Below are 27962 nucleotides of genomic sequence, written 5' to 3'. Positions count from 1 at the left end.
GAGCTCTGGAAAGGAAAGGGACAACACGACACAAACATACACACATTTATGACAACATCCAAGACCACAGTCTGCCTTGACAATAGTCCCTCGCAGACAGACAAAGAACTTCTGCGCAAGACAAAGTTACAGCGCAGAACTTTTATTTAGAGGTAAACAATGGTTAAAATTACATTAAAATATAAAATTTGAATGGGCAAGTCTTTGAGGGGGATCGATGCGGGGAGGGCACAGAGGCGCCCCCCCTCTCCCTCCCCAAAGCCCCCCCACCAGAAACAGAAAACAGGGAAGGGGGAAGAGATCTACGGCTACAAAATTGAAATGGAGTTTTAAAAGAGCGTCAAAATGAGTGGGATTAGCTGGGTCACTCAGATGTGTATAAAAAAGGAGACAAATGCAGTTTGTTAATGTGAAAACCCTCCATCTGAGATGTCCTCATTTCATCAGTGGTAAAGCTCATTCCATTTCTCTATAGGAGTTCAGATTTTGCTGTAACGTCTTCCTGCAGTTTTGAAAAAGTGAACAAAAACGTCCTTCAAAAATAAAAATGCAGCCACCACATTTCTTGTTCTACTATTACATATACAGTATATATATTTATATATATAAATACATACATAAATATCTTACATGTACAACCAATTTGAAAAAGGGAAAAGAAAATGTTGTAAGGACTTTGGGGGTGAGGGAAGTTGGAGAAGGAGGGTTATGTTTGGGCAGTGTGTTTTTGTTTAGCTCCACACACAGAGCCTTTAGGATGGGGGGGCCATGGGGGGGGTAGGACAGACTCCCCTAGGTGTCACCACAGTGCCCTTCAGTTGGCCCAGTAAGGGCTGCCATAGCTGGACTTGTTGCCCTGGCTCTTCTGCTGCATGCTGCTGGACTGGTTGCGCTGACCCGGACCACCCTGCAAGGGGGGTGAGAGAGCGCACACATACACCCAAGTCAATAGGCAGGTTTCAATTGACCCACGTTTATTCCACCAAAGCAATGTCCGAAAAAAAACAATGACATGTGTAACGGAAACGGCAGCTATAGGAGAAACCTTCTACAAGATTAATCTTTTAATCCGTCCGACAGGTGGATTTTAATTTTGTCTAACTTCACTGCGAAAAAATGCTGGGAACTGTGTGGGGCACGTGATGTCATCATGTAACTATAAAGCTCCACTCCACATTCAATTCTAAATGCCTACTGCTTGCTAAATCAATTTTTCAACTATAAGAATAGTTTCTTGCAGGACAAGGATTATCTCGACTTTCAAGATGCCCGAATTGCGTCGACCTTGCTTTTCTGGTTGGCTGGATGCAAGTTTCACCATCCAATCATTTAAAATCTAGTCTACAGGAGTGCAAGTTTCGCCATGGAGGCGTGGTACAGCTCACCAGGAGACCATGCATATGGTGTTTATTAACAGCAAGTGGAGAATACAAGTCTACGGTGTTTATTAATAACAGGTGGGGGGGGGGGGGGGGGTGTTACCTGTCCATCTTGGGCGAGGTGATGGTGCAGCATCTGGGAGTGGGGCTGCTGGTGGGCAGGCAGGATGTGGAGGAAGGGGGCTGGGGCGTAACCAGGGGCACCGCCGGGGTTCAGGGGGCCTGTGCCCCCCAGGGCAGACGGCAGGCTGAAGGGAGGGGGGGTTCCCGTGTGGAAGCCCTGCTTATCAAAAGCCTGGTGTGGGGTGAGGGGGCAGAAGACCATTATATTATGTCATGCCTGAGTATAATCCTAAATTGATCCTTATGTTTCAATCCTGTGGTACTGAGGTTGTGTGCTCCTCGATCAGACAGCATTGTTATTAACCACAATTAATCCAACCAGCCGTTTAAATTCATGTCTATTCGTTATTCTCAGACATGACTTCGCTGAAACGCCCAACAGCTACACAGCAACAACTAAACACCATGTGTGGACTGACTCACCTGTGTCTTGCTGTACATTGAAGCACCCATTTCAGGCACACCTCCACTGCTGCCCGAGCCGGACAAACCTGGAGCTGTGAGCGAGAGGACACATCAAACATGTCAGTTTGACCCTGTGAGGTGGCACGGCGCCAGTAGGCAATGTTCAACATTTCTAGTGAGGGAGTTCACCATTTCAAGAGTTAGTAGTGAGTGAGGTAGTATTTCTTAGTAGTGAGGAAGGTGTTTCAGAACAGTAGTAGTAAATCACGGCGGATAACAGTGAAGGAGGCGGGGAGGGGGGGGGGGGGGGGGTGCGTCCTGGGGCAGCCGAGTTCAATGAGTGTACCTTTCCCTGGGCCGCTGCCAGCTGATTTGGCCTGTGACTGGGCAGAGCCTCCGTACCCTCCCTTACTGTACTCCCCCGCGTGGCCCTGAGACAGGTCGTCAAAAGCTGAGAGAGGAATGGAAGAGGACCAGGAGGACCGAGTGAAGTGGAGGGGGGAGAGTAAAAAAATAAAAAAATAAAAAGACAGCAGAGGAGGAAGGGGGAGAAGAACCGAGAGAGAAGCAATAAGGTAACTGGCTAGGATAGCATGTGAACAGCGACTATATCCGGCAGAGGTGGGACGGGGGGGACGGCATGCTCGCTAAGCAAGATCTCCCTCTCAGCCACGCACACAACAGACACACACGGTCTGATTTCAGGTCATCCTCTTACACATACCTGTTCCATACGTGTGCTGGCCGTAGCTGGGCTGATGCTGTTGGTGGTACTGGCTGGAGGGGTTCCCCAGGCCCATGTTGGGCTGCTTGGCCGAGGCCGGAGGCACAAAGACGGTGGGGCCGTACTGGAAGGCGCTGGGCACCCCGGGCATGCCGGCGTAGTAGGGCAGGCCGGTGTAGCCGTAGCCCGGGGGCAGAGGGGGGTTGAGGAAGGCCTGGTTCTGGGTCTGCTGGCCCTGGCCTTGGCTCTGAGCTTGGGGGGGCTGCGAGGGGCCCTGTGAAAGGCTGGAGGGGGGAGCCGGGGATGACGAATCCCCTCTGCCAAATTTGGTCGCTTCACCTAAACAAGAGAGAGGAGAGATGGTGATCGATATGAAAAAAAGGTAAATGCATAGAAGGGGATGAGGCAAAATGGGTTTTTGTTCGTGGGAATTGATCTATAATTATTTCTTAAAGTTTATTTTTGATGTGCAGTATTATTTTCAACTTTTAGTTGCTAATCAAGTACTGAATACAAAAATCTAGTTTTCTAAACCGAAAACATTTAACTAGCCTACTTATCCAATCAACTAGCTAATTGTTTGGATTCGAATACTAGCCACTTCTCTTATCTCCTGGATAGAAGGCCGGACCAAAGAATAAGAAATGGCAGCAACTTTCCTCCACTACAAGGATTCCCCCGAAGTTTTAGATTTTTTAAACAACCCTGTGCAAGTAGCTCAAGAACAGCCTTATGCAATACGGGATCTTCTGGAAAACATGCAGACCGCAGAGGCAACTAGGCGGTAGGAAACCGATCAGCAAATTAAAGTCTAGTGTGCACTCGCAATGCGAGCAGTACAACAAGCACAACGAAGTTGGACAATACATTTTACTTGCCAGTTCTGCAGGCTATTGACGTCACCCACTCCAGTCCATAAAGAGTGCAGCGGACCAACCAAAATGCAATGAATCCATTTCCACCAACGCCTCAACACGTTTTACACTCTACAATACATAAAACAAGTCTCCTCTTCTGTATAAGTACATGACAATGATATGATCTGCCTCACTGAAAGGATGTAGCAGCTCCACCTGGACACAAATGCATTGAAAAGGTGCACAGCCATATTTTAAACGCACAGATTGCTGCCAGTTCAGTCTTTTGAGTGCCTTGCTTTTAAAAAGTAAACAACCAAAATCCTATTCTTGTTTACTACCTCCCCAAGACAAGCACCTCTTACCTCAGTTTTCTTAACTATAACCAAAAATATAGAAGCGCAACATGCAACAATTTCAAACATTTTACCGAGTTAGTTCATAGAAGGAAATCAGTCACATGAAATAAATTCATTAGGCTCTAATCTATGGATTTCACCTTACTGGGCAGGGGAACAGTTATGGGTGGACACACTTGGGAGCTAAGCCCACCAACTGGGAAGCCAAGCCCAGCCAATCAAAATTGAATTCTGCCCCACAAAAAGGCTTTATTACAGACAGAAATACTCTTCAGCACCCCTCAGATGATCCCGCAGGCGAAGAAGCTGGATGTGGAGGTCCTGGGCTGGCGTGGTTACACATGGTCTGCGGTTGTGAGGCCGGAGGTTGGTGCGGTTTGCACAACGCATCACCGGGGGCAAACTACCTGGCCTCCAAGACACCTGCAGCACCCGATGTCACAGGAAGGCCAAAAAGATGATCAAGGACAACAACCACCCGAGCCACTGCCTGTTAACCCCGCTACCATCCAGAAGGCGAGGTCAGTACAGGTGCATCAAAGCTGGGGCCGAGAGACTGAAAAACAGCTTCTATCTCAAGGCCATCAGACTGTTAAACAGCCACCACTAACACAGAGAGGCTGCTGCCTACATACAGACTTGAAATCATTGGCCACTTTAATAAATGGAACACTAGTCACTAACATTATTAAAGTGGAATTGTTTAAAGTATCTTACATTAGTTAGCTCATATGTATATACTGTACCTTATACCATCTATTGCACATAGCCTATGCGTGGTCTATAGTATCAGATGTGCTATTAGCAATAAGCATTATCACCTGTAGCCCAACTGATGAAGCATCATGGCTATAAAATGTACATCGGCTGAAGCATGGGGTTCGTCCATCTGTATTTACCCCATTGGACACTACATCCTGATTGTTATTATAAACATAAATCTTTGTTCACTTTAAAGTATTATTTTTTTTTGTTTATATTGTTTTTATTAAGCAACACTGCTCTCAAAACTGTTTTCCCGTGATCGCATTAAGAATTGTTGTGCATTGGACTGCTTGTCCAATGGCTCTCGCAAGGAATATTTAGCTAGGATAGAACACACAAGCCGACTAGGTAAATAGGTCAACTATTCTACTATGGGGTTGTCTGATTTTGCTTTAATAACATTACATGGCAAAAATAGTAGCACTGGAAAGTTCCATCCTGAGCGATAAAGTATAGGCTTTGAATGACTTCGCCAGCAGCTACAGTAGGGTACACACCGCTGTCTGAGGTGAGCGCATGATTGTCATTAACCAATCACGCGTGTCAGTTCAGTGCACATTTATTTGGGAATATATTCATTTCGTAGAACAGACACGCTTCTGTCTATTAGGCTAAGTCACCTCCAAACCAGCCTTCTGCTACCTTGCCTCTCGCTTATGGAACGCTCTCCCTGACCATGCGCCTCCATCATTGGGAACTTATTATTATTATTTTGTTTTAAATACCGGCCAAAAAAGCCACTTCTACAGACTATTTTTCACAGTCCTAGTCCCAATGTATTTAGCACCCATCCCACTATGCCATTTTACCTGCCTTGATTCTAAAGGCATGTTTTTATTGTCTAATGTTTCTCCTCCCACAGTAGAGTTGAGAACTCACCAAAAGCGATATACAAATTAAATGTATTATTATTAAATAGTATGTATGAATAGTTCCATCGCAGGATGGGGCTGAATCAGCCATTTGTTCAATTCATTAGTCAGAGGAGATGGGAGATTCAGTCATTGAGGTAGTCCACATATTAAGATTCAGCTATGTGCTTGTAACCATCATCATCTCCATATTATGGTGAACACACAAGATTTGGTTCTGGCCTCAGAGATTAGTGCATTTGTAAACGAGTGTGCAACAAGCGTTACCTGAGTATGGATTGTTGGCTAGCCCATCTCTGCCAGGCATCGTTGCCGTTGTACCAGGGAATGGGACTCCATAGTAGTCCTACAGAGATGGAGAAACACACCAGCTTAAACGAGAGACAGAAGGAGAAAAAACATCACCAAATAAATCAGATTCTACACAGGAGATGGGAGGTTGTCATTGAGGTGGTCCACATATTAGGATTCAGCTATGTGCTTGTAACCACCATCATCATCATCATCATCATCTCCATATTAAGACGGGCACAACAGACAATATTAATCATTGACATTTATTTATGCCTGGTCTACTAAAAGTACATCTAAACCAGAGACCATTCGAGAGTCCATCTGGGCAAACAGAAATGTGTGCTGCATTGCTCTTCATCTACACAAGTGATGTTCCATGTGTGAAAGGTCACTCACCATAGGCAGACGAGACTGAAGCATCTGCAGGTCCTCATAGCCATAGATCTGCTTTAGAGCAGGACAAAGACCAAATGAAAACAGGTCCGTTGATACATCTCAACTGAAATAGTCAACCACAACTCGCTAAGCAAGAATCAATGGCAGGCTAGAGAGAAAGAGAGAAATGGATGGGAATTCATGGAAACAAAAAAAGAGCAAGAGCGCGCAAAAGGAAAAAGAGGGGTAGCGTAGTTACCGGGTATGCAGGAAGCAGGCCTCCAGGGCCCATAATGTACTGATTGGCCAACAGAGGGGGCACTCCTTGGGCCAGGTTAGGGGGGGGTTTGCCTGTGGAACATCAGAATGAGAGAGGAAGAGGAGTCAAAAATCACACTGGTCTATAAATCAACGGTCAAATAAGCAGAGGGAGTAGGACAGGGTTTCCCCAAACTCTGTCCCCGGGATCCCAAAGTGTGCCCGGTTTGTTTATCTAACACCACACAGCCGATTCAAATGATCAACACTTGATTAGTTGGTTATTATAAATCAGCTGTGTAGTGCTAGGGCAAAAAACGAAATGTTCCGGGGACAGAGTTTGGGAAACCCTGGAGGAGAACCATTACGTGACCGTAACAAACCTATGTGTGACGGCAGGGTTCTCCTGGACTCACCCGAGGTGGTGGTCAGCAGAGGTTGGGCGGTGCGCCCGGCGGCCGAGAGGGCGGCGTTGCCAGTCAGACCAAGCCCTCCGGGGCCGTGCATCATGCCATTGGAGCTGCTAACAGCGGCGTTGATCGAAGGGCCCGAGGAGGAGAAGGCGTGGAGACTGCTGTTCTCCTCACTGGTCATCTGTATGGTAGGGTGGGGGAAGAGAGAGTTAGCCTGACAGAAGCTTTAAATCGGTTGCCTTTCTCGTCTCCAGCGTTTGTGCTTATTTAAGATCAGTCCCTCGGCGATCAACAACCATAGACACACATCGTCTAGGAAGTGTTTTACGTCAGCCCAAGAAGAGGCGGTGCTTACCGTGAGGGAGGAGCTAGTGGAGAGGGCAGATCCTGATGAGTATGTACTGGTCACATGACTGGAGAGAGAGCAGTAGAGAAAACAGGTAATGTTATCGAATCTGATAAGTATTAACCCAATGAGTCCCACCATAATGCAAGTGCATTTGACCTCTAACCCCTTTTAACCCCCTAGAATCCCCCCAAAAATCTGTCAGTTTAAGCTAGATACATTTTCTTTTGCATTTGATTAGTCTCAATCCACCGCATCCGCCGACGTCGCACTGTGGCAGAGCTAGAGCGGTGTTTGACTGAGACATAACGAAAAATCGGTCTCCTCACAAAATCTGTAGTGTCCGAACGGTTTGGGCTACAAACTTATGACCCCCTCTATGGAAAGATGATTCTCACAAACACGTGTTCTTCGTTTTGCTCTACGACCCACACAAGCATCTTGGGACTCGTCTGAAGTCGGTACAGCCGATCTGCCAACTTGTCTGTAGCGTCCGAACAGTTTGGGCTGCACACTAATATGACCCCTCTGAGGAAAGGTGACTCACGAACATGTTGGTTTTGCTCTAGGAACCCACAGGCCTCATCTGAAGGTCCCCCGGTAACAGTTTAAAAAATATATATGAATTGAAGTATATGGAGAATGTTTAGTGCCAAAAAATAATAAAGTTAAATCCATTAAAAATATATATTTTTAAAAAATCCACATACACCACCGGTCAAAAGCTTGGACACACCTACTCATGTAAGGGCTTTTCTATATTTTTACAATTTTCTACATTGTAGAATAATAGTGAAGACATCAAAACTATAAAATAACACACATGGAATCATATAGTAACCCAAAAAAAAAAAAGTGTTAAACAAATCAAAATATAATTTATTTGAGATTCTTCAAATAGACACCCTTTGCCTTGAGAGCTTTACACACTCTTGGCATTCTCTCAACCAGCTTCACCTGGAATGCTTTTCCAACAGTCTTGAAGAAGTTCCCACATATGCTGAGCACTTGTTGGCTGCTTTTCCTTCACTCTGCGGTCCGACTCATCCCAATTTGGTTGAAGTCGGAGGATTGTGGAGGCCAGGTCATCTGATAAAACTCTCCTTCATGGTAAAATAGCCCTTACACAGCCTGGACAATGTGTTGGGCCATTGTCCTGTTGAAAAACAAATGATAGTCCCACTAAGCCCAAACCAGATGGGATGGCGTATCGCTGCAGAACGCTGTGGTAGCCATGCTGGTTAAGTGTGTCTGAGTGTCACCAGCAAAACACCCCCCACACCTCCATGCTATACGGTGGGTTATACGCATGCAGAGATCATCCCTTCACCACACACAAGTCGGAACCAAAAATCTCAAATTTGACCAAAGGACATACCTCAGACTGAATATAAACAAACATTAAGATTGTTATTTTGCCTGCCAGTCTGAGATATGGCTTTTTCTTTGCAACTCTGCCTGGAAAGCCAGCATCCCGGAGTCCCCTCTTCACGTTGAGACTGGTGTTTTGCAGGTACTATTTAATGAAGCTGCCAGTTGAGGACTTGAGGCGTCTGTTTCTCAAACTAGACACTAATGTACTTGTCTTCTTGCTCAGTTATGCTCCCACTCTTTCTATTCTGGTTAGAGCCAGTTTGCGCTGTTCTGTAAAGGGAGTAGTACACCGCGTTGTACAAGATCTTCAGTTTCTTGTCAATTTCTTGCATGGAATAGCCTTCATTTCTGAGAACAAGAATAGACTGACGAGTTTCAGAAGAAAGTTCGTGGTTTCTGGCCATTTTGAGCCTGTAATCGAAACCACAAATGCTGATGCTCCAGACACTCAACTACTCTAAAGGACAGTTTTATTTGCTTCTTTAAAACAGCAGAACAGTTTTCAGCTGTTCTAACATAATTGCAAAAGGGTTTTCTAATGATCAATTAGCTAATCCAAGTTTATAATTTTAAAAGGCTAACAACGTGCCATTGGAACAAAGGAGTGATGGTTGCTGATAATGGGCCTCCGGGCGCCTTTGTAGATCTACCATAAAGAATAAATAAAAAGCCGTTTGCAGCTACAATAGTAATGTCTACACTGTATTTCTGATCAATTTGTTATTTTAAAAATTGACACTTTTTTGTTGTTGCTTTTCTTTCAAAAAACAAGGACATTTCTAAGTGACCCCAAACTTTTGAATGATCGTATATATACTGTATTTTATACCATCTATTGCATCTTGCCTCTGCCTCTCTGTCATTGCTCATCCATATATTTTTATGTATATATTCTTATTCCATTCCTTAGATGTGTGTGCATTAGGTAGTTGTGGAATTGTTAGATTACATGTTAGTGCAGCAATATCTATCGGAACTAGAAGCACAAGCATTTCGCTACACTCGCAATAACATCTGCTAACCATGTGTATGTGACCAATAAAATGTGAAATATATTTTGATTTGTTTAACACTACATGGTTACTACATGATTCCATATTTTTTATTTCATAGTTTGTCTTCACTATTATTCTACAATGTAGAAAATAGTTAAAATAAAGAAAAACCCTTGAATGAGTAGGTGTTCTAAAACTTTTGCCGTGTCCTGATCTCTCTTGTATCTTATACAGACACTGTATAGGGGGGACGACAACTCTGTTCCATGTCGTGAATCTTAAATCAATGAGTTTGTATGAGCTAATAGCAGTAAGGCCAAACAAAAATGTTAATAAAATACAGATATATTTTTTATTTATTTCTAGATTTCTTAAATTAAAAATCAAGTAGATCAATGATTCTTGGTGTGACCTTTTTAAAGCAATTCCATATGGCTTGGTAGGCTTAGACTGCAGCGAGTTAAACATTGTGTGTTTGGATTCGTCCATTTCTTCTGCAGCCGTAGATACCATTAGTGTACTAACACTAGAGCACTATTTGAGACAATGGTGGATCCTGACAGGGCCAGGGTCTTTAAAAAAAATAAAGTCTGTTAAGTCCAAATGGTTTGAGCTAAAAACCGAGACTCTCACAAACATGCTTTGCTCCATGACCCTCACAAGCTATACAAGAGTCGTTAGAAGGTAAGGAGTTCTTCTAGACAGATCACAGGAAAACCCAGGGCAGTGTTCATAACACTGTAATAAGCTCACAGTTGCTCTCACAAACACCAGTTGTCACTGATTAGTTGGATATTCATTTCCCAGCAAACAAACAATCTGTACTTACATCCTTCATATAAATTCATTTTTATCAGGTTGGTTTGGTGGACCTTATTTTTTCCAATTGACATTAGTCAATAAAATTCATGAAAGCAACTGTTAATGTCAAATTGTGTGGTCTACTTGTAGCCCTGGTTGTCCTGAAAATAAAATGGTTGTGAGGCTAAATATAAGGGCTGGACATGCAGATAAATAAAAAGACAACGTTTCCTGGGGTCTCGGGACTGATAGGGTTAAAAAGGGTTGAACCAACCGATAACAAGGACTTCAATTCTACTGAGTCAACACGGGAGATTCAGTCATTGAGGTAGTCCATATATTAAGATTCAGCTATGTACTTGTAAATATTATCATGAGAATGACTAGGGGGGTGAGTTATGGGCTTACCTGTTGAGGGATGGCAGGGGGGCGGAGTGGGAGGGCATGGGGGCCGGGGAGGGAACATGGTGGACGGGGCCACTTTCACTGCTCATGGGGGGCGACTCTGGCTTTTGGGTACGAGAGGCCAATGACGTTGCTGAGAAAGAAGAGGAGCGAGACCGACAGATAAGCAAGCACGCTGGACTCGTTTCTGTCTTAAACATGAACTAAGAAAACCTTTTCCTTCAAAAGGGTTTCTGTTTTGTCAACCACAAATTCTCATGGGTACTTACAGTCCTGTGGGCCCGGTGTCCTCATGCCACAATAGCCATTCTGTGAAAGAAGACATTGACACTCAGAGGGCAATCTGATTTCACTAACAATGATACGTCCTGTATCAGTGGCCACAAGCCTTTTGAAAGGGTGTTCTTGGGCATATCGTGCTGTTACATTAAAGCTCTAGTAATCTTAAAATCACACCTAGTCTCGAAAATGTCCATTGACCATAGGAGATTCAGTAATTGATGTATTCTACATTATAATCAGATATGTGCTTGTAACCATCATTATCTCCAGGTTTACGAGTGACAGGAGTTGTCGTCTTAATCGAGTCAGAGACAGTGTCTATAGTGTGGGTTACTCACGGTGAGAGGGGTGGAGGGGGCGTCTTTGCTCTGGGAGTAGCCCAGGTGCGAGGGCATGCTCCGCGGAGTGCCACTGTCCACTCTGCTAGCCGAGGGGTTGGAGGAGGGCGGAGCGGCGCTGGGGAGACCCAGGGAGGGGGAAGGCGTGGCACTGGGCAAGCCCAGAGACGGGGAGGGGAAACTGGGGTCCGACACCGGAGGCATGGACGGCAAGCTGCCCAGGGGCTCACTGCAACAGAGGGAAGAGCTAGTGTGAGACAAGTTCACCGTGGCCTCTACGCTCATACAACAGTGAGACTAATTAAGCTAATTAATTTGTATTTGTTTTAAACACACCTGACAGGTCCAGGTTTTGAGAACAAGCTACTCTGGGGTTGAGGTACGGCTGTGGAGGCCGGCTCCCTGGTAGACTCAGCCTGTTGGCCCATGTCAGTCACACTGGGCTCCGAGCCAAAGTCCAGAGCCCCAAACTGCACGTTGAGACCAGACACGTCTGCCGAGCCTGGCATCTCCACCGCAGACGAGGGGATCTGAGAAGAGAAAGCGAGAGACGTAAAGAAAGAGGGTGAGGGACATTTACACATGAAATCACATCAATGTACATACGCTATTCACAGTGTGATTAATGAGCACACTGACATTTCAGACCCACTGTGTAAGAGCATGCAAAGTTACTCACTACTTGCAGATGTTTACAAATAGAGAAACACTCCTTGTATGTACCCACTGAGTGAGCAGGCAGCCTCAATTTCCACACACGTTTCCTAACCTTGGAGGGAGGTGGTACTCTGCGTCTTTGGGTCTTGATCTGCCTCTGTGGGGGTTCAGCCATGGGGGCCTGGTGGTCGAGAGCCAGCTTGACCCCGGGGGAAGGCTCGTCTCTGGGAGGCGGGGGCCTGGCGTTGTAGTGGCCGTGGCCTGGGGGAGTGGGGACCGAGGGGGGAAGAGACAAAGGCTCTGCCTGGGGCAGAGAGCTCTGCTGGGCCTGCTGCTGCCGCTGGGCCAGTTTGCTGAGGACAGGGGACGGCTCTGGCTGCATCTTCAGATCCACTAGAGAAGACAGAGAGACCGACAGAAGGGTTTATAGTGGTATCGGGAGTACAGTAAATACATGCATGGAAAAACTTGTGCCAGTATGACTGCTGGTCCAAAATTGACTCCCTTCTCCTTCCCCTTCAATGTTTGCGCCACCACCACTACACTGCTTACACCTACCCAGACTCATCCGATCTGGGGTTAGGACCCAGGGGATTGGACTAAGGAAAAAAAATAGGGACCGGATATGTGCGGCAGCTTTTACAACAGAACTCTGACTTAAGGTTCTTGGTGTACCCTGATGATTCTCCTCCCCACTGTGTCACTGGGGGAGAGGTAGAAAGAGAAGTTGAACAGAGTGATAATGTACTGGGGGAAAAATGCTAAAATTAAGTTTCAGCTATGTGCTTGTAACCATATCGACAAGCCGATAGACAGACAGACAATGACGTACCCACACTTGAAACTTGATTTCCGTGTGATAGTACCTGCGTGTGTCTTAAGTTGAGAGGTTGGAACTGGGCCATGCTCCACTCTTGGGGCCTTGAATTCGCTGGCGGAAATGGGCGAGGGGACTTCAACTGCAGGTGGACCGGATTCTTTGGCGACACTGCCGTTGCCCGCTGTGACCAGCTGCTGATTGGGCCGCGGGGCGAGCCGGGGCCCGTTGAGCTGCTCTGGTATCCTGACCTCATCCGGGGCCGGCTTGGGCCCACTCAAAACCCCAAAACCAGAGCCCAGGACTGAGGACTGTCGGGGGGGGGAAAGAGAGTTGATAATGTCTGTCTGAAAGCATTTCCAGGTGTCTAAATTCACTTGAGAGCATAATACTAGTGTGTATGTATAAGCATAAGAATATGAATGCGTGTAACCATGTTGCGGGCATGCGTTCGGCTGGCTGCCTCACCAGGGAGGCGGGGGCGTAGCTGTTGGCGGCGGCACTGGCATAGCTGTGTGTGGCGGTGCGAGTGCCATTGTGATGGGAGTTGGTGAACACCAGGCTCTGGCCCCCGAGGCCCTCGGCGGCGGGGGGCTCCATGCCACCCAGCTCTGCCTCCACGCCACCAGTCTTGGGCAGCAGCAAGCCTAAGTCCACACTACAGAGGGGGCGATAAAACAACCAGCAGTTTACAATGGGACACTGAATGCAAAGTGTTGTGTTGTACCCGGATACTGCTTTGTCACGATTAGATATCACTTCAATTGACTTATAATGCGTCTCATTTATATCTCAATGAGAAGTTGAGCAGAGTGAGAATGTAATGGAAAAATAATGTACTTATAGGACAGAAGGAGATTCAGAGATTGAGGTAGTCTACATATTACGATTCAGCTATGTGCTTGTAACCATCATTATCTCCATCATTTGAAAGGCCAGTACAGAGAAACGCATACCAACCCCAGCCAATGTACTTTTTTGTTTTCGTGCTAGCAGAGAGAGCCAGAGGTACTCGAGTATTTCAGGGGTGTAAAGTGTGCTTTACTGTGGTGAGTATTAGATTGGAGCCCTTACTTGTGTCCAGGTGTGATGTGGTTTGCAGAGGCAGTGAACACTTTGGTCTCAGACAGCTGTTGATAAAAACAGAAACATCAGGAAGAGAACCTTTGGTGTGTGTGTGTGTATCCACTGCAATATAAAGCCAAAAGTGGCAAACACTTACATCCTCATTCCAGTCTTCCGCAGCCCAGTCTTCTAAGGTGCCTCGCCATGTTCCTCCTACGCGGGTAGGGGACAGTAGGGGTACATAAGTTAGACACGTCTTCATGCCTGGCCTACTCTGGCCAACAGAGCTCAGTCAGCACAATAACATCTGGGTTGTATTCATTAGGACGCCCCCTAAAGAAAACGCATCATAACGGAAAACAAAAAAAAGTGTTTCTTATTGGACAAACCTAGGTAGTCCCTTCCTGTGTTCTTCCCGAATTAACACAACCCTAGTTGTTTACTACTACACTTTAAAGCTCTAAAACATACAACTTGTAAAGGAGTGGGCCTTCATTTCACACCTCAGAGAAACCCATTTGGCCATCTAAAAATCAACTGGCGTGCCAGAAAGGTCTCACCTGTTCCATCGTCAATCCCCTCAGTTTCCCAGGTTTCCTGGCGAGACCCGCCCGAGTTGGCGTTGTAGTCAGCAGGGTTGAAGAGTCTGGAGGCGAAGAGGGGTTGTTTAGGGGTTTGTCTGTGTGTAATCATTAAATCGCCAGTATTCAGCAATGCTATGATACAGTGAAACAGCCACCCACACACTAAAGACCTCCTGGATACCGGGCTGAATAGACATGAACAGCGGGAGACAACGGGTGGACTCTTTCCAACTCACCCCATCCCCTGAGAGGAGAACCGGTTCCCACCAGCTGCTCTTCCTCTGCCGCGACCCCCCGACCCTAAGGACACACAGACACACGTCTGACCTCTGCTGCAAGACACAGAAACCCCTGTCTAACAACCACACGTGAAGTTTGTGAGTAAAAAAACAAAACAGACATACGTTTTCCGCACACGTCTGATATGTTGCTTCAAAAACACACAAGCATAGATTAGAGGGGGGCATGTTAATAATGTGCGAGTTCCACGTCTAGACCGGTAGAGAATTTTGAACAGACTAAAAGCCTAACGTTACTTGCTTATCAGAAATCAGTGTTTAGACTTCAGCTTGACAACAGCGACACCATTTGACAGGCTTCAGATCAGTATACGAGAGCGGGCTTAGCCTAGACAGATTAAGTTAAGACGTATGAGGAAACACATCTAGAGACAGCAACTGCCGTCATAGGCACCCCTGACCCGACCCTCACACTATCCACGTCGGTCTTTGACTGTCCCAACCAAACCCCCCCCCCCCCATCTCGGCACCCTCTCCCTAGCAGCTGCAGGACACAGTACATTTCACATGTTGCATGGCACTTGTGGTAATAGCTGGGCGACACAAATAGACACATTGCCAACTAAAATTCTACACCCACCCTACCAGACATACAAAATGCCCACATCACATGCCATTTTGGGGAGACAAGGGTAGAGTAGAGAGAGCGGGTTTCGCAAAACTAAGATCAGGGAGGGTTATTGTGGAGGCTATTGTAGCGTACAGCATAGTAGTGGAATCTTATTGTGGGGCACACAGGACTCTAAAATGGGACCATTTTGGTAGTATATGCTCAAATATTTTGCTGTGCGAGGTATTTTTATTTATTTTTATTGGGGGGGGGGGGGGGCACCAGTGTTACGAGAAAGATATAAAGCGCCAGAATAATTGTTCTAATAACTAGGCTTCGCTGTAGTATCCTAAAGAAAGGTGCCGGTCACGGCTGCACCATCGCCAAAATGAAAACAGATGTGTTTTTCTAGCCAAAGATATGTCCCAAATAACCAGCGCTACACATTTCCTCTTTCCATCACGCATTGGCGGGCCACATTTTCCATCCATGTCGCGGGCAGTTCTAAAACTAGGTCGACTCGCGAGCCGCTAATCATTTGTTTGCACGTTGTTCAGTTATCTAGCTACTTAACAATCCGGTAACTTGACCAGTATATCCAAACATTTGAGGGCACAGAAATAAAGGGAAAAGGGATAGCTTCTTCAGAAGATCAATGGCCATAGCAATGAATGAGGCGGACTGATCTCTTGCGTGTTGTCAAACTTTTTTTTAAAGAGTGTGTACAATTTTCAAAGTAAGGCAAGGGTACAAACTGGTGAGGGTGCACAAAGGTGACATTTTTCACACCGGAAAAAATCCTAGAACTGCAAGAAATGTGCCTATTTTCAGAGTGAGGTCATCGCAAGCCCAGCGTTTCACTAACGATGTGATACTAGGCCAAGTGTCACGACACCAAGCACTATCGTGACACCACAGGGTTCCCATTGCATCAAAGCTAGAGAACGTGGCTACATTCTTTTCTTAGTACCAGTAACTCACCTCTGCCAGCAACGCCTCTCCCCCTGCGACCACGGTCTGCCCCTCTATCTCCAGGACCCATTTCAAACACATTCTCCTCTGACCGCACTGAAAGGTAAGGGGGGAAAAACAAAAACAATGACATACGTCAACACACTCGCAAAACAAAGAGGCGATTTAACAGTTTCCAGAACATTAAGGACACCTCTTTCCATGAGACTAGCTGAACGATGTGATCCTTTATTGAGGTCACCTGTTAAATCCACTTCAGAAATCAGTGTATATGAAGTGGAGACGACAGGTTAAAGACTCATTTTTTAACCTCGAGACAATTGAGACATGGATTGTGTATGTGTGCCATTCAGAGGATGAATGGGCAAGACAAAAGACTTAAGTACCTTTGAAAGGGGGATGGTAGGTGTCCCTAGGGCTGTGGCGGTCATGAAAATGGACTGCCTGTCTCACAGTAATTGACCTTTAATAAACAAACACGTTTAGCTAAATCCATACACCTGGTGCCTAGGCTGTGGTCTAGTTCATTTATAGCAGACAAGATATGCTTATAATTCCCATCATATGATTTTAGTTATATGAATACAAGTGACCATATAGCTGAATAAAATAGAAAAGCTATTTCTCAAATGATTGCCAAGGGAGTGTGCACATTGAGCGGCTATTACATGTGGTGTAAAAAGTGATTTGAAACAGGTCTTAAACGCTTAATTTAGAATTATTTAGCAACCTTCGTGGTAAAGCGTAGAATGTCTTAGAATTCAAAATATGGGCAGCATGATGCAATTTGATGATTGATTTGACAAAAGCCAAAGGCATTCGCTCGGTTTCTGGCCTAGACTGCACACGCAGCCAGTCTCATTCCCAAGTGATAATGTTCTTCTCACCCATCAGACTAGTCACAATTTAATATTGTCTTTACATATTATACTAATAAATGGAAACCAATTTCACACATTATTAACGGGCCATTATCAGGGCATGTCTTTCGTATGCACCAACTTGGTAATAGCATATAGGATGCCTGTCCCGTGTTGCCAGTAGGCTACTCCGGATGTAAAGTGAATCATTGCGCATTAGGAGTTGAGATTTTTTATTTATTTATTATGACTAGAAAGCTGGGATCCTCCTTTTAAGAGGCCATCAAAACTCGTCGCACGTGATTCCGTATAGCAATGTTGCGCAATGACTAGACTTAGAGAAACACATTTTACTCCATGCATCAACCAGCTGTTTGGGGAGCTGCCTCTGTCTGTGCGACAGGCCTATTCATCTCAAACTCTATGCCAGGGCTCTCCAACCCTGTTCCTGGAGAGCTACCCTCCTGAAGGTTCACTACAGCCTCAGATGTTTAGAATCTGATTCAGCTTAGTCCAAATGGCTACCGTTGCGTTTGGCTTAGAGTTTGAAACAAGATCGACGCAAAAATTGGATTGCTACTTTAATACAGCAGATTTTGGGTTCTAGCAAATAAAATTGTTAGCGTCATTTATAATCCCCCCTATTCCACCACCCCTCCCCTGATTAGAGTCGGACCAACCGACAACAAAACTTCCACTTACAGCTATTTTTACTCACATCTACAGCACATGTATAATGATTTCCTAATTTCCTCTTTCTGCAAGTGCTGGATTTTCCCCCACAGCGGCCAATCCACCATTCAGTGTGATCTTAACTCCAAACCTCCGATGTCCACAGTATACCATTTTGCAATACATCCCTCCGAGGGTCTTGAACCTCCCCATTTGTAACATTTCTACCAATATTACCCAGGGGTATAGTGATAATTCCCATTGACTGATCGTGTTTTTCCAGGTCCTAACATTACAGTTTGCATGTCCACCTGAACCCTAATATGACGTGGCCACCGTTCACTCTTCGTCGTTGCGCAAATTTAGTCACTATGCCATTTCCTTTCTGCATCTAAGTTATATTGCCGAGACTACCTTTAAGTGAAAGTGATATTTTTATTTATACTAATAATTTGAAGCAATTTATAGGTTTAATGGGTGGTAGACAGACTTTCTTAAAGAAAGTCTCTCTTCTAACTGTGGCAGAGCCACAATATGTTGGTTGTAATTTTGTATTGAGCATACACCTTCATACACTTAGTTACGCGTGACAATTTTACTGTTTACAATGTATTCATACATATTATACCCATTTTTTCTAAGAACATTTGTTTTACCCCCTCAGTACATTTGAGTTTAGTCATATTACTTACTGTAATATTTGATCCGCCTTACCTGGAAGATGAAGTTGCAGCCAACTCTGTATGGCTTCATTTACGCTAGCTGTTCCCATAGACTTCCAGTCATTGAGCCAACAACTATCTCGGCAGAAATATCTACAGTACTAGTCAAAGGTTTGGACACCTACTCATTCAAGGATTTTAATTTTTACTATTAGCAAGTTGGTTAGGCTACTCAGCGCCATTCCTTTACAGAGCACAGTTTGAATAGTTACCGTGACTCAACGATCACGTCGAATTTGACCACATTCATGACTCTTGACCGCCGTTGTGGCGGTAATATGGTCACTGTAACAGCCCTAGGAGTCCCGCTCTCACCTTCTCGGCTACGGCTGGTTCCACGGCCCCTCCTGTTGAGGCCCCCGCGGCCCCGGCTTGCCTCGCGATCCCTCTTCTCTCGGTTGTCCTTCGTCTCAGAGGGTCCTCCCTCCTTCATGGGGCCTCGCGCCTTTTTCCCAACCGTCTCCCAGGAGGTCTGAATGACAAAGAGACCTTATTGCAAACACAAATACACTCAACACTGAATAAGCAAACACGAGAATACTTTGAGCGCAAACTTGGGACTGACTAATAAAGTAGTTAAAAAGCCTACCTGCAATTGGAATTCATTTTTGTAGGTAAGTTAATGATGTATAGTTCAACTGTCATACTCTATAAGAACCCAAAATACAAGCTAGTTTAACTTCATAGTTTGTAAACAATGTAATTGTGATCAAACACTGTTTAGCAGGGCACTCCAAACATGTCCTTGGAGAGCAACCCTCGCGGAGGTTTTCGATCCAACCTTAAGTTGTAACTAACCTGATTCAACCAGCTAATTATTAGAATCAGGTAGGCTAGATTAGGGTTGCAGCAAAGACCTACAGGACAGTAGCTCTCCAAGTACAGGGTTGGAGAGAGCTGTTCTGTATAGGCTGAAAACATGATTTAAACTATCATTTGGATCTCATGTATGGTCAGTACTAGCATCCATAACAGTCTCTAAATTTGAGAGTGGTTACACTTCTCCAGCCCCATCACTCAGCCGTTTACCAAAACAGTAGCAGGGTGTTTGCTTTGTGGATGTTTGAACTGCAGATTGCCCCTTTAATTAGAGTTAGTGTCACTGGATGTGTAGTCATGTGTCAGAGTGGACCTCACCGTGTCAGAGGTGCTTTCCAGCAGGAAATTGATGGCTCTGTTGACATCCTCGTTGCAGTCATGGAGGGCCACCATACACTCATCTTGGGTCTTCCCAGTCACCTCAATCAGCTGTGGGAATACACACATATGATCAGCACTAGGCAGCAGGTAGTCTAGCGGTTAAGAGCATTGGGCAAGTAACCAAAAGTTTGCTGGTTCAAATCCCTGAGCCAGCAAGGTGGACAAATCTGCCGCTTGCCCTTGAGCAAGGCCGTTAATCCCCCAACAATTTCTCCCCGGGTGTAGATGACAGTGATTAAGATGGGTTGAGGCGAAACACGGAAGACACATTTTGGTTGAATTCATTCAGTCGTGCAGCTGACTAGGTACCCCCTTTCCCCAAGTACACCATTTTTAACGTTTAAACTGCCATTTAATAATTTCTTTACTAATTTTCCCATTAAAACTAAGGGAAATTGGCCTCCCGAGTGGCGCAGCAGTCTAAGGCACTGCATCGCAGTGCTTAAGGCATCACTACAGTCCCGGGTTCGATTCCAGGCTGTGTCACAGACGGCCGTGACACCCATGAGGCAGCGTACAACTGGCCCAGCGTCGTACGGGTTAGGGGAGGGTTTGGCCAGCCGGGATTCCCTAGTCACGTCGCACTCCAGCGACTCCTTGTGGCTGACCTCGGGCGCCAGTTGGATGGCGTTTCTTCCAACACATTGGTGCGGCTGGCTTCCAGGTTAAGCGAACAGTGTTTCAAGGAGCAGTGTGGCTTAGCAGGGTCGTGTTTCGGAGGACACGTGACTCTCGACCATTGCCTCTCCTGAGTCCGTAGGAGAATTGCAGCGATGGGACAAGACCGACTTCCAATTGGATATCACGAAATTGGGGAGGAAAAGGGGTAAAAGTACAAAAGAGGAAAATCAATAAAATTCCACTTGAATTCACAATGCAGCTGTCGGCAACGGGTTGGGTCTCACGGCGAGTTCCTTTCAGATGATTAAACATTGCACATGTACTAACATTACTGTACCCCAACTCCACCTCCAAAAGTTGCCATTTCCTTCTCAAAGTATTGCCATACGGGACTTCGCTGCTGTCGCTTGCCTTTCTCTGACACATTTTTCTAACCGTTAACGGCAATGACAGTGGAGGAGACTCCTGGTGTGGACTCCATTTCTGAGTGTCAACATTCGATTCTGCTAGAAATCGACTCCTACGATTGTGTTTTTGGGACAGACCAATTAGTTGCTGTACTTCCAGATACACAAACACTTGGATCTTTCATAGCAAATTAGCGAGGGATGGAGTAAGAGGGGCACAGTATAGGCAGGCCGGCCACTAGGCAGAGAGCAAGAACCGTGCACCAGGCTCATCTATCGGCTACAGCCGTATCTCTCAATTTCTTGGCTTGCAAGTTCAGTAAAGCAGGACCTAATCAATAAATAGGGTAGGGTAGGATATTCTAGCCACAACAAACCGAAGACTGAACAAACTCGCATCATTAGCTAAAAGAAAGAGCGTGGGCTGTAATCATTAGTTTGGAACTAAAACGAGAGTTTCAATTGGACAAAGTGAGGTAGGTCTCGGCGTTTAGTTTGCTTCCTTCACGATACAGAATGGGCGTAATGAATGCGACCCGGACGAGCCAGCGCGAGGGAAAGAGGGGCCACCACGGGCTGTCTTGGTAATCTGCACCTGGGAATGTCTTGTTCACCTCTTCTGGTTTTATTTCAAATTAAAACATTGCCCAGGCCTTTATCGTGTAGTTAGACTAACCAAGAAATGTATATATTTTGTGATAACTGCACTGTGAATTTAATTTTATGAGGAATTCTTTGGGGGGAGGGTTAGGGATTCTTAACGTTAAGGATCCAAATTTCATTTAAATGTTCACTGCCCTAATCAGCACGTGCGCACATAAAACAACTTAGCAGTGCCGACAAACACACTCACAAATACAAAGAGGATACAAACAGACATGTGTGGGATGAGTGTACTGTACTTAAAAATCCTACAGACTGCTATACAAATGCCACGTTCACCACATCTTTCACACACTGTCCTCACCTGTTTGACCTTATCCTCAAAGTCGGCATCATTTTTGTCGTAGATCATCTGGGCAAGCCGAATCTGTTCCGCTGTGGCCTGCATTCAAAAAATAGAGTAGTTACACCCAGGTGACCTCCATTTTGTTTGTGTGTGATAAGACTAGAAGGTGATAGGCACATTTGAAATATGTACTGGCGATGGCAGGAATAACATGAGAAAAGATCATGCGACCCCTGTGTATGGTATAATAAAGGCTTGTTGGGACATTAAGTCAAGTTGGCCAAGACATGAGTATATGTAGCTCTTGAAAACCATTCTCCATACGTAAGGGTTTTCAGCGGTTACATTCACCAACGGTTGGCACCATGTGAACTACAACTCTGATGCTGCGTCTTAACATTTAGAAACGGCAATATTCAATCACTTTCAAAATGGTTTGAAACATATGCCGATATGGCCTTTATCTTTCATGTCAGCTAGAAATGATCTTTCCAATAAAAAGATTCTACTATGTTACTGGTACCATAAGTGTAAGGGGGGGGGGACATCACTGATTTGACGAAGTGCAGGCAGACGCAACAGAACACTTAGAAAAAACTATTTATCTGCACACTGCAGTGGGTTAATCAAATAAAAACTTTTTTAAATCCATTGCATCAGAGCTATACGCAGCTACATTTTCTTAGTACCAGTCACCTCTGCCAGCAACCAAAACTACACTGTACAATGTTGCTACTCTGAAATTGTGTATGAAACTCACCTGTATCTGTTTTTGTGGCTGTGTGGTTTGTGTGGTGGTGGGCAGCGCTCTGTCTCGAGTTCCTCGAGCTGGATTGCTGACCACTGAAGTCATCATATACAGTATATACAAAACAATGTATGTACAAAATAGAAAAATCTGAAACAGATCAATGGAGGGGGAGGCAGTCAGTCAAATGGACATCATAATCATTTCAACCTCACAGGACTACTTGTACTGAGTCTTGCTTTTGTCGTCAACTTTGCCTGTGCCATGTAAGACTATAACCCTGTCCATAGCTCCTCATGTTTAAATTTAGACACCGGGCTGTTCTGGTGTCAACTTACATCTCTCACGCACATTCAAAAACATACTCACAAACATAGATGTAATGGTCAAACAAGCATCACTCATACATCTGGCTACAATCAATTTTATTGAACTAAATGGCAGCTATAAGTACTGGCAATTTATAAATAGTTTTATTGCTCTGTTGATAGTGGCGAATGTGGATTTGAAGCTAGCGTTCAACATTATAGCTAGGCATTCAAACCACAGCGCCTAGTCCAAATCATGGGGCAGCCATTTGGGATTGCCCAAAAAAGTTCAGACGTGCCAATGGTTCATGACATGTGCCCGTGAAGTTACTAAAAACTACTAACGTTTGCCAGCTAGCTAAATTAGGCATCGCTATTAACGGAATGCCAAGCGGATATATGGCCTAGTTAGCCAACCAATTGACAAATTAAGTGTGATTCTGATAATCTAATGATAGTGCGTAGCTGGTTTGCTAGCTCTCGTCTAGCTAACAAAGCAGCTGCCATTGTTGTTGTGACAGCTGTGTTCTCTAATCGGGGTTGGTACACAAACGAACAAACCGGATTCGGTTAGCTAAATAACTAAGCGTCTTCGTAATCGAGAAAAAAAAATATATAAACTATATTAATGTAAGATTTGTTAGCTATTTCCAGAAATAAGAGCATCCCAAAATGAGCTTGGTCGAGCGCTTTATTATTTTGATGATTCACAGTAAAGACGATGACTTACAAAATAGGTAATGACGCGTTAACGTAGCTAGTTATAACGTTAACATCGCCAATCTATTCTTTGTTCACATGTCTAAAGTAAGCTTGAGCAAAGACCAAACTGTCTGCCTCGCTCTAAACGTTAAATAGATAACGTTAGCTAGCTAAATGTTTACTAAATTACTGTAACTATAGTAGCTAACTTCAGTATTAAGCCCATAACGCCCGTTTGATAGCTAGCTAAGTATGCTACCGCAGATAACTTGGTTTGCAGTCACTGTCAGAGACCAAAATAAACAATGTTGGACGGAGCTCTTTGTGTAAACGGCTAATATTAGCCAGTTAGCTAGTACCCCTAGCTAATGATTTATGATAATGGTCGCTCTTTGAGGAACAGTCGCCCATACACTGTACTCCACACACGTGGACGAATAATATTACATTAAAGAATAACATGTAGCTAGTAACGTTATATCTACAAATTGTATACAATAGTACAATATAACCCGCTAGAAAGAAGTGTGGACATAACTAGGTAGCTAGCTATTTGACCCGTGAGTTATCTGGCTAGCATGCTAGTTAGCATACATTTTTAGCATTTGAAAACGATAGCACAATGTGGATACGCTAGAGCTAACTTAGCACTGAAGTGGCTAAGCTAACTGGCAACGTGAAATGATGGCTCGGTCTATCTATTTTCGGAGTATCACTATAGTAAAGTGGATCAACCGTATTTTTTTTGTTGTTTATGATTATCATAACAAACCTTTTTCTTTCTTTACCTGCTAACACGCTTCACTCAGCCAGCAGCAGATGCCGTCACGTGACACACCGCGCCGTTGTTCAACCCCGAATAACCGAACCAGCCACTAATAACAGGCCTAGCAGATCAGGTTGTTTTACGCACTCTGCTGGTGTACGTGCTCGCTCCCTCCACCTCGGAACGCGCTGTTGATAAGTCAGTGGTTGGTTGGCCTCATTGGCATTTGATATGGATGGCTCTTGGTATTATGCCACCTGCAAGCTACTTATGACAGCTCAAGGAATCATCTTCTGTTCATCCTTATCTACCAAAATGACTAAAGAAAGGGAAGGTATTACAGACATGTAGACATAGAGCAAAAAAAACAGAATGTGATTAAACTATTTTGTGAGCTCAAACCCCAAATGTTAGTTACAAATCAAGAGACAGATGGTACAAAGTAATTTATTTCAACCCCACTTTCTATGGACACAAGCGAAGCAGTACATTTTAGATAAAACATTTAGTAATTTAGCAGGCGCTCTTACCCAGAGCGACTTACAATCAGTGCATTCAACTAAGGTAGACCACACATGTGTATAACAATAATTGAAAGAAAAATCTAAATAGCCACTATATGCAAAATCAGGGGCTCGGATGGTCTTTACTGAGCGGCGGCTGCAATAGAGAGGCAGGCGAGGTGGCATCCCGATGAGCCTTTGTCGATGAGGAAATAGACCGCCATTGCCCTCTGTCCTATTGTTGAAGTTATTATGTGACTTGTTAAGCACATTTCCACTCCTGAACTTATTTAGCCTTGCCATAACAAAGGGGTTGAATACTTATTGCCTCAAGACATTTCAGGTTTTCATTTTTCATTAATTTGTAAACATTTAGAAAAACATAATTCCACTTTGACATTATGGGGTATTTTGGTAACGCCAGGGACAAAAAAATCTAAATTTGATCCATTTTAAATTCAGGCTGTAACACCACAGAATGTGGAAAAAGTCAAGGGGTGTGAATACCTTCTGAAGACACTGTAGATACCCCAACCAGATGCCATGGATTACAGGCAAGGCGTCAATACAGGACTAAGATGTAATCCTACTACGCCAGCTCTAACGTTCTACAGATGTGGCAGTACTTGCAAACTATCATGGATTACAAAGGGAAACCCAGCCGTGAGCTGCCCAGTGACACAAGCCTACCAGATGAGCTAAATACCTTCTATGCTAGCTTCGAGGCAAGCAACACTGAACCATGCATGAGAGCACCAGCTGTTCCGAACGAATGTGTGATCTCGCTCTCCATAGCCGATGTGAGTAAGACCTTTAAACAGGTTAACATTCGCAAGGCCGCGGGGCCAGACAGAATACCAGGACATGTACTTAGATCATGCACTGACCAGCTGGCAAGTGTCTTCACTGATATTTTCAACCTATCCCTGACCCGGTCTGAAAACCCAACTTTTTCAAGCCGACCACCATAGTCCCTGTGCCCAATAACGCCAAGGTTACCTGCCTAAATCACTTGCCCCGTAGCATTCACATTTATAGCCATGAAATGCTTTGAAAGGTTGGTCAAATCAAACTTTATTTGCCACATACGCTGAATACAACAAGTGTAGACTTTAACGTGAAATGCTTACTTACAAGCCCTTAACCAACAGTGCAGTTCAAAAAGAAGAAAATATTTACTAAGTAGGCTAAAATAAAAAGTAATAAAAAAAAAAAGATCAACACCATCATCCCAGACACCTTGGACCCATTCCAATTTGCATACCTCCCCAACAGATCCACAGATGACGCAGTCTCTATTACACTCCACACTGGCCTCACCCAACTGGACAAAAGGAATACCTTTGTAAGAATGCTGTTTATTGACTACAGCTCAGCATTCAACACCATAGTCCCTTCCAAGCTCAGGACCCTGGTACTGAACATCTCCCACTGCAACTGGATCCTGGACTTCCTGACGGGACACCCCCTGGCGGTGAGGGTAGGCAACAACACATCCTCCATGCTTACCATCAACATGAAGCCCCTCAGGGGTGTGTGCTTAGTCCTCTCCTGTTCTCCCTGTTCACCCACGACTGTGTGGCCGCGCACGACTCCAACATCATCAAGTTTGCTGACCGCAAGACGGTGGTAGGTCTGATCACCGTCGACAATGAGGCAGTCTTTAGGGAGGAGGTCAGAGACCTGGCAGTGTGGTGCCAGGACAACAACGTCTCCCTCAACGTCAGCAAGATAAAAGAGCCGATTGTGGACTACAGGAAATGGAGGGTCGAACAGGTCGAGAGCTTCAAGTTCCTCAGTGTCAACATCACTAAAGAACTATCGTGGTCCACACACATTAACACAGTCGTGAAGAAGGCACGGCAACGCCTCTTCCCCCTCAGGAGGCTGAAAAGATTTGTCAAGGGCCCTCAGATCCTCAAAAGGTTCTAAAGCTGGCCCATTGAGAGCATCTTGACTAGCTGCATCACCTCTTGTTACGTCAAATGCAAGGAACTGGATTGTGTTTACAGCATGAGTGGTCTCAAGTACAGTACCAGTCAAAAGTTTGGACACACCTAGTAATTCAAGGGTTTTTCTTTATTTTTTACTATTTCTACATTGTAGAATAATAGTGAAGACATCAAAACTATGAAATAACACATGGAATCATGTAGTAACCAAAAAAGTGTGGGAACTACACATGCTGAAATCATCTGTTCACCTTCTCTGCGTCTCAAATTTGGACTCATTAGACTAAAGAACAGATTTCCACCGGTCTAATGTCCATTGTTCGTGTTTCTTGGCTCAAGCAAGTCTCTTCTTATTATTGGTGTCCTTTAATAGTGGTTTCTTTGCAGCAATTCGACCACGAAGGCCTGATTCACGCAGTCTCTTCTGAAGAGTTGATGTTGAGATGTGTCCTGTTACTTGAACTCTGTGAAGCATTTATTTGGGCTGCAATTTCTGAGGCTGGTAACTTTAATGAACTTATCCTCTGCAGCAGAGGTAACTCTGGGTCTTCCTTTCCTGTGGAGAGAGAGCCAGTTTCCTCATTGCACGTTATGGTTTTTGCGACCGCACTTGGAGAAACTTTCAAAGTTCCTGAAATGTTCCAGATTAACTGACCTTCATGTCTGAAAGTAATGATGGACTGTTGTTTCTCTTTGCTTATTTGAGCTGTTCTTGCCATAATATGGACTTGGTCTTTACCAAATAGGGCAATCTTCTGTGTACCACCCCTACCTTGTAGGGGTGATTGACTCAAACACATTAATTGACTCAAACACATTAAGAAGGAAAGAAATTCCACAAATTAACTTTTAACAAGGCACACCTGTTAATTGAAATGCATTCCAGGTGACTACCTCATGAAGCTGGTTGAGAGAATGCCAAGAGTGTGCAAAGATGTCATCAAGGAAAAGGGTGGCTACTTTGAAGAATTCTCAAATATAAAATATTGTTTCATATGTTTTATTTCATAGTTTTGATGTCTTCACTATTATTCTACAATGTAGAAAATAGTCAAAATAAAGAAAAACCTTTGAATGAGTAGGTGTCTCCAAACTTATGACTGGTACTGTAGATGCGCTTGTTTTGAGATCAAAGCGAGAGCTTCATGTAGCCAAGTGTGCACATTTTGTTCATATCCTTTGCTAGTTAGTGAGTTATTAGCCCAGTTCTATATCATTTTAGTCAGAAATAGGGGAGTGATCA

At 44.6% G+C, this 27962-nt stretch overlaps 1 protein-coding gene and 1 non-coding gene across 7 annotated transcripts; both read right to left on the bottom strand.

Moving 5' to 3' along the window:
* Positions 1–126: 126 nt before the first annotated feature.
* Positions 127–24415, bottom strand: LOC139545683 (ubiquitin-associated protein 2-like). 6 transcript variants are annotated; one of them, XM_071353699.1, is made up of 27 exons: positions 24287–24415; positions 22501–22638; positions 21759–21836; positions 19701–19811; positions 18879–19035; positions 16319–16405; positions 14725–14788; positions 14465–14550; positions 14062–14117; positions 13914–13969; positions 13308–13497; positions 12889–13150; positions 12135–12415; positions 11702–11895; positions 11366–11594; positions 11015–11054; positions 10749–10878; positions 7180–7237; positions 6795–7005; positions 6413–6504; positions 6175–6225; positions 5752–5830; positions 2632–2970; positions 2254–2358; positions 1926–1999; positions 1483–1674; positions 127–907 (listed from the first exon to the last, which is right to left on the bottom strand). In XM_071353699.1, exons 2-27 carry the CDS (start codon positions 22594–22596, stop codon positions 815–817), a joined length of 3411 nt encoding a protein of 1136 aa, XP_071209800.1. In that variant the 5' UTR covers positions 22597–22638; positions 24287–24415; the 3' UTR covers positions 127–814. The 6 variants fall into 6 exon arrangements, with proteins under 6 accessions (XP_071209800.1, XP_071209799.1, XP_071209801.1 ...); XM_071353698.1 differs by having other exon boundaries at positions 24271–24384; XM_071353700.1 differs by having other exon boundaries at positions 6175–6222; positions 24271–24384.
* LOC139546021 (small nucleolar RNA SNORD121A) lies at positions 11224–11299 on the bottom strand. Its single transcript, XR_011669173.1, has one exon. It is a non-coding gene; the product is annotated as a small nucleolar RNA SNORD121A (small nucleolar RNA).
* Positions 24416–27962: the final 3547 nt, after the last annotated feature.

Source organism: Salvelinus alpinus, chromosome 19 (genome assembly GCF_045679555.1).
Source record: "Salvelinus alpinus chromosome 19, SLU_Salpinus.1, whole genome shotgun sequence".
Lineage (NCBI taxonomy): Eukaryota > Metazoa > Chordata > Actinopteri > Salmoniformes > Salmonidae > Salvelinus > Salvelinus alpinus.
Note: the sequence above shows the minus strand (reverse complement) of the source record. Positions and strands in the feature narration are given on the sequence as shown.

Coding starts and splice junctions, on each gene's coding strand:
- LOC139545683 (XM_071353699.1), bottom strand. CDS start 22,596: ATGATGACTTCAGTGGTCAGCAATCCAGCTCGAGGAACTCGAGACAGA. Junction 19,812..21,758: donor TTGAGGATAAGGTCAAACAG/GTGAGGACAGTG, acceptor GTATTCCCACAG/CTGATTGAGGTGACTGGGAA. Junction 6,505..6,794: donor AACCCTGCCGTCACACATAG/GTTTGTTACGGT, acceptor GATGTTCCACAG/GCAAACCCCCCCCTAACCTG.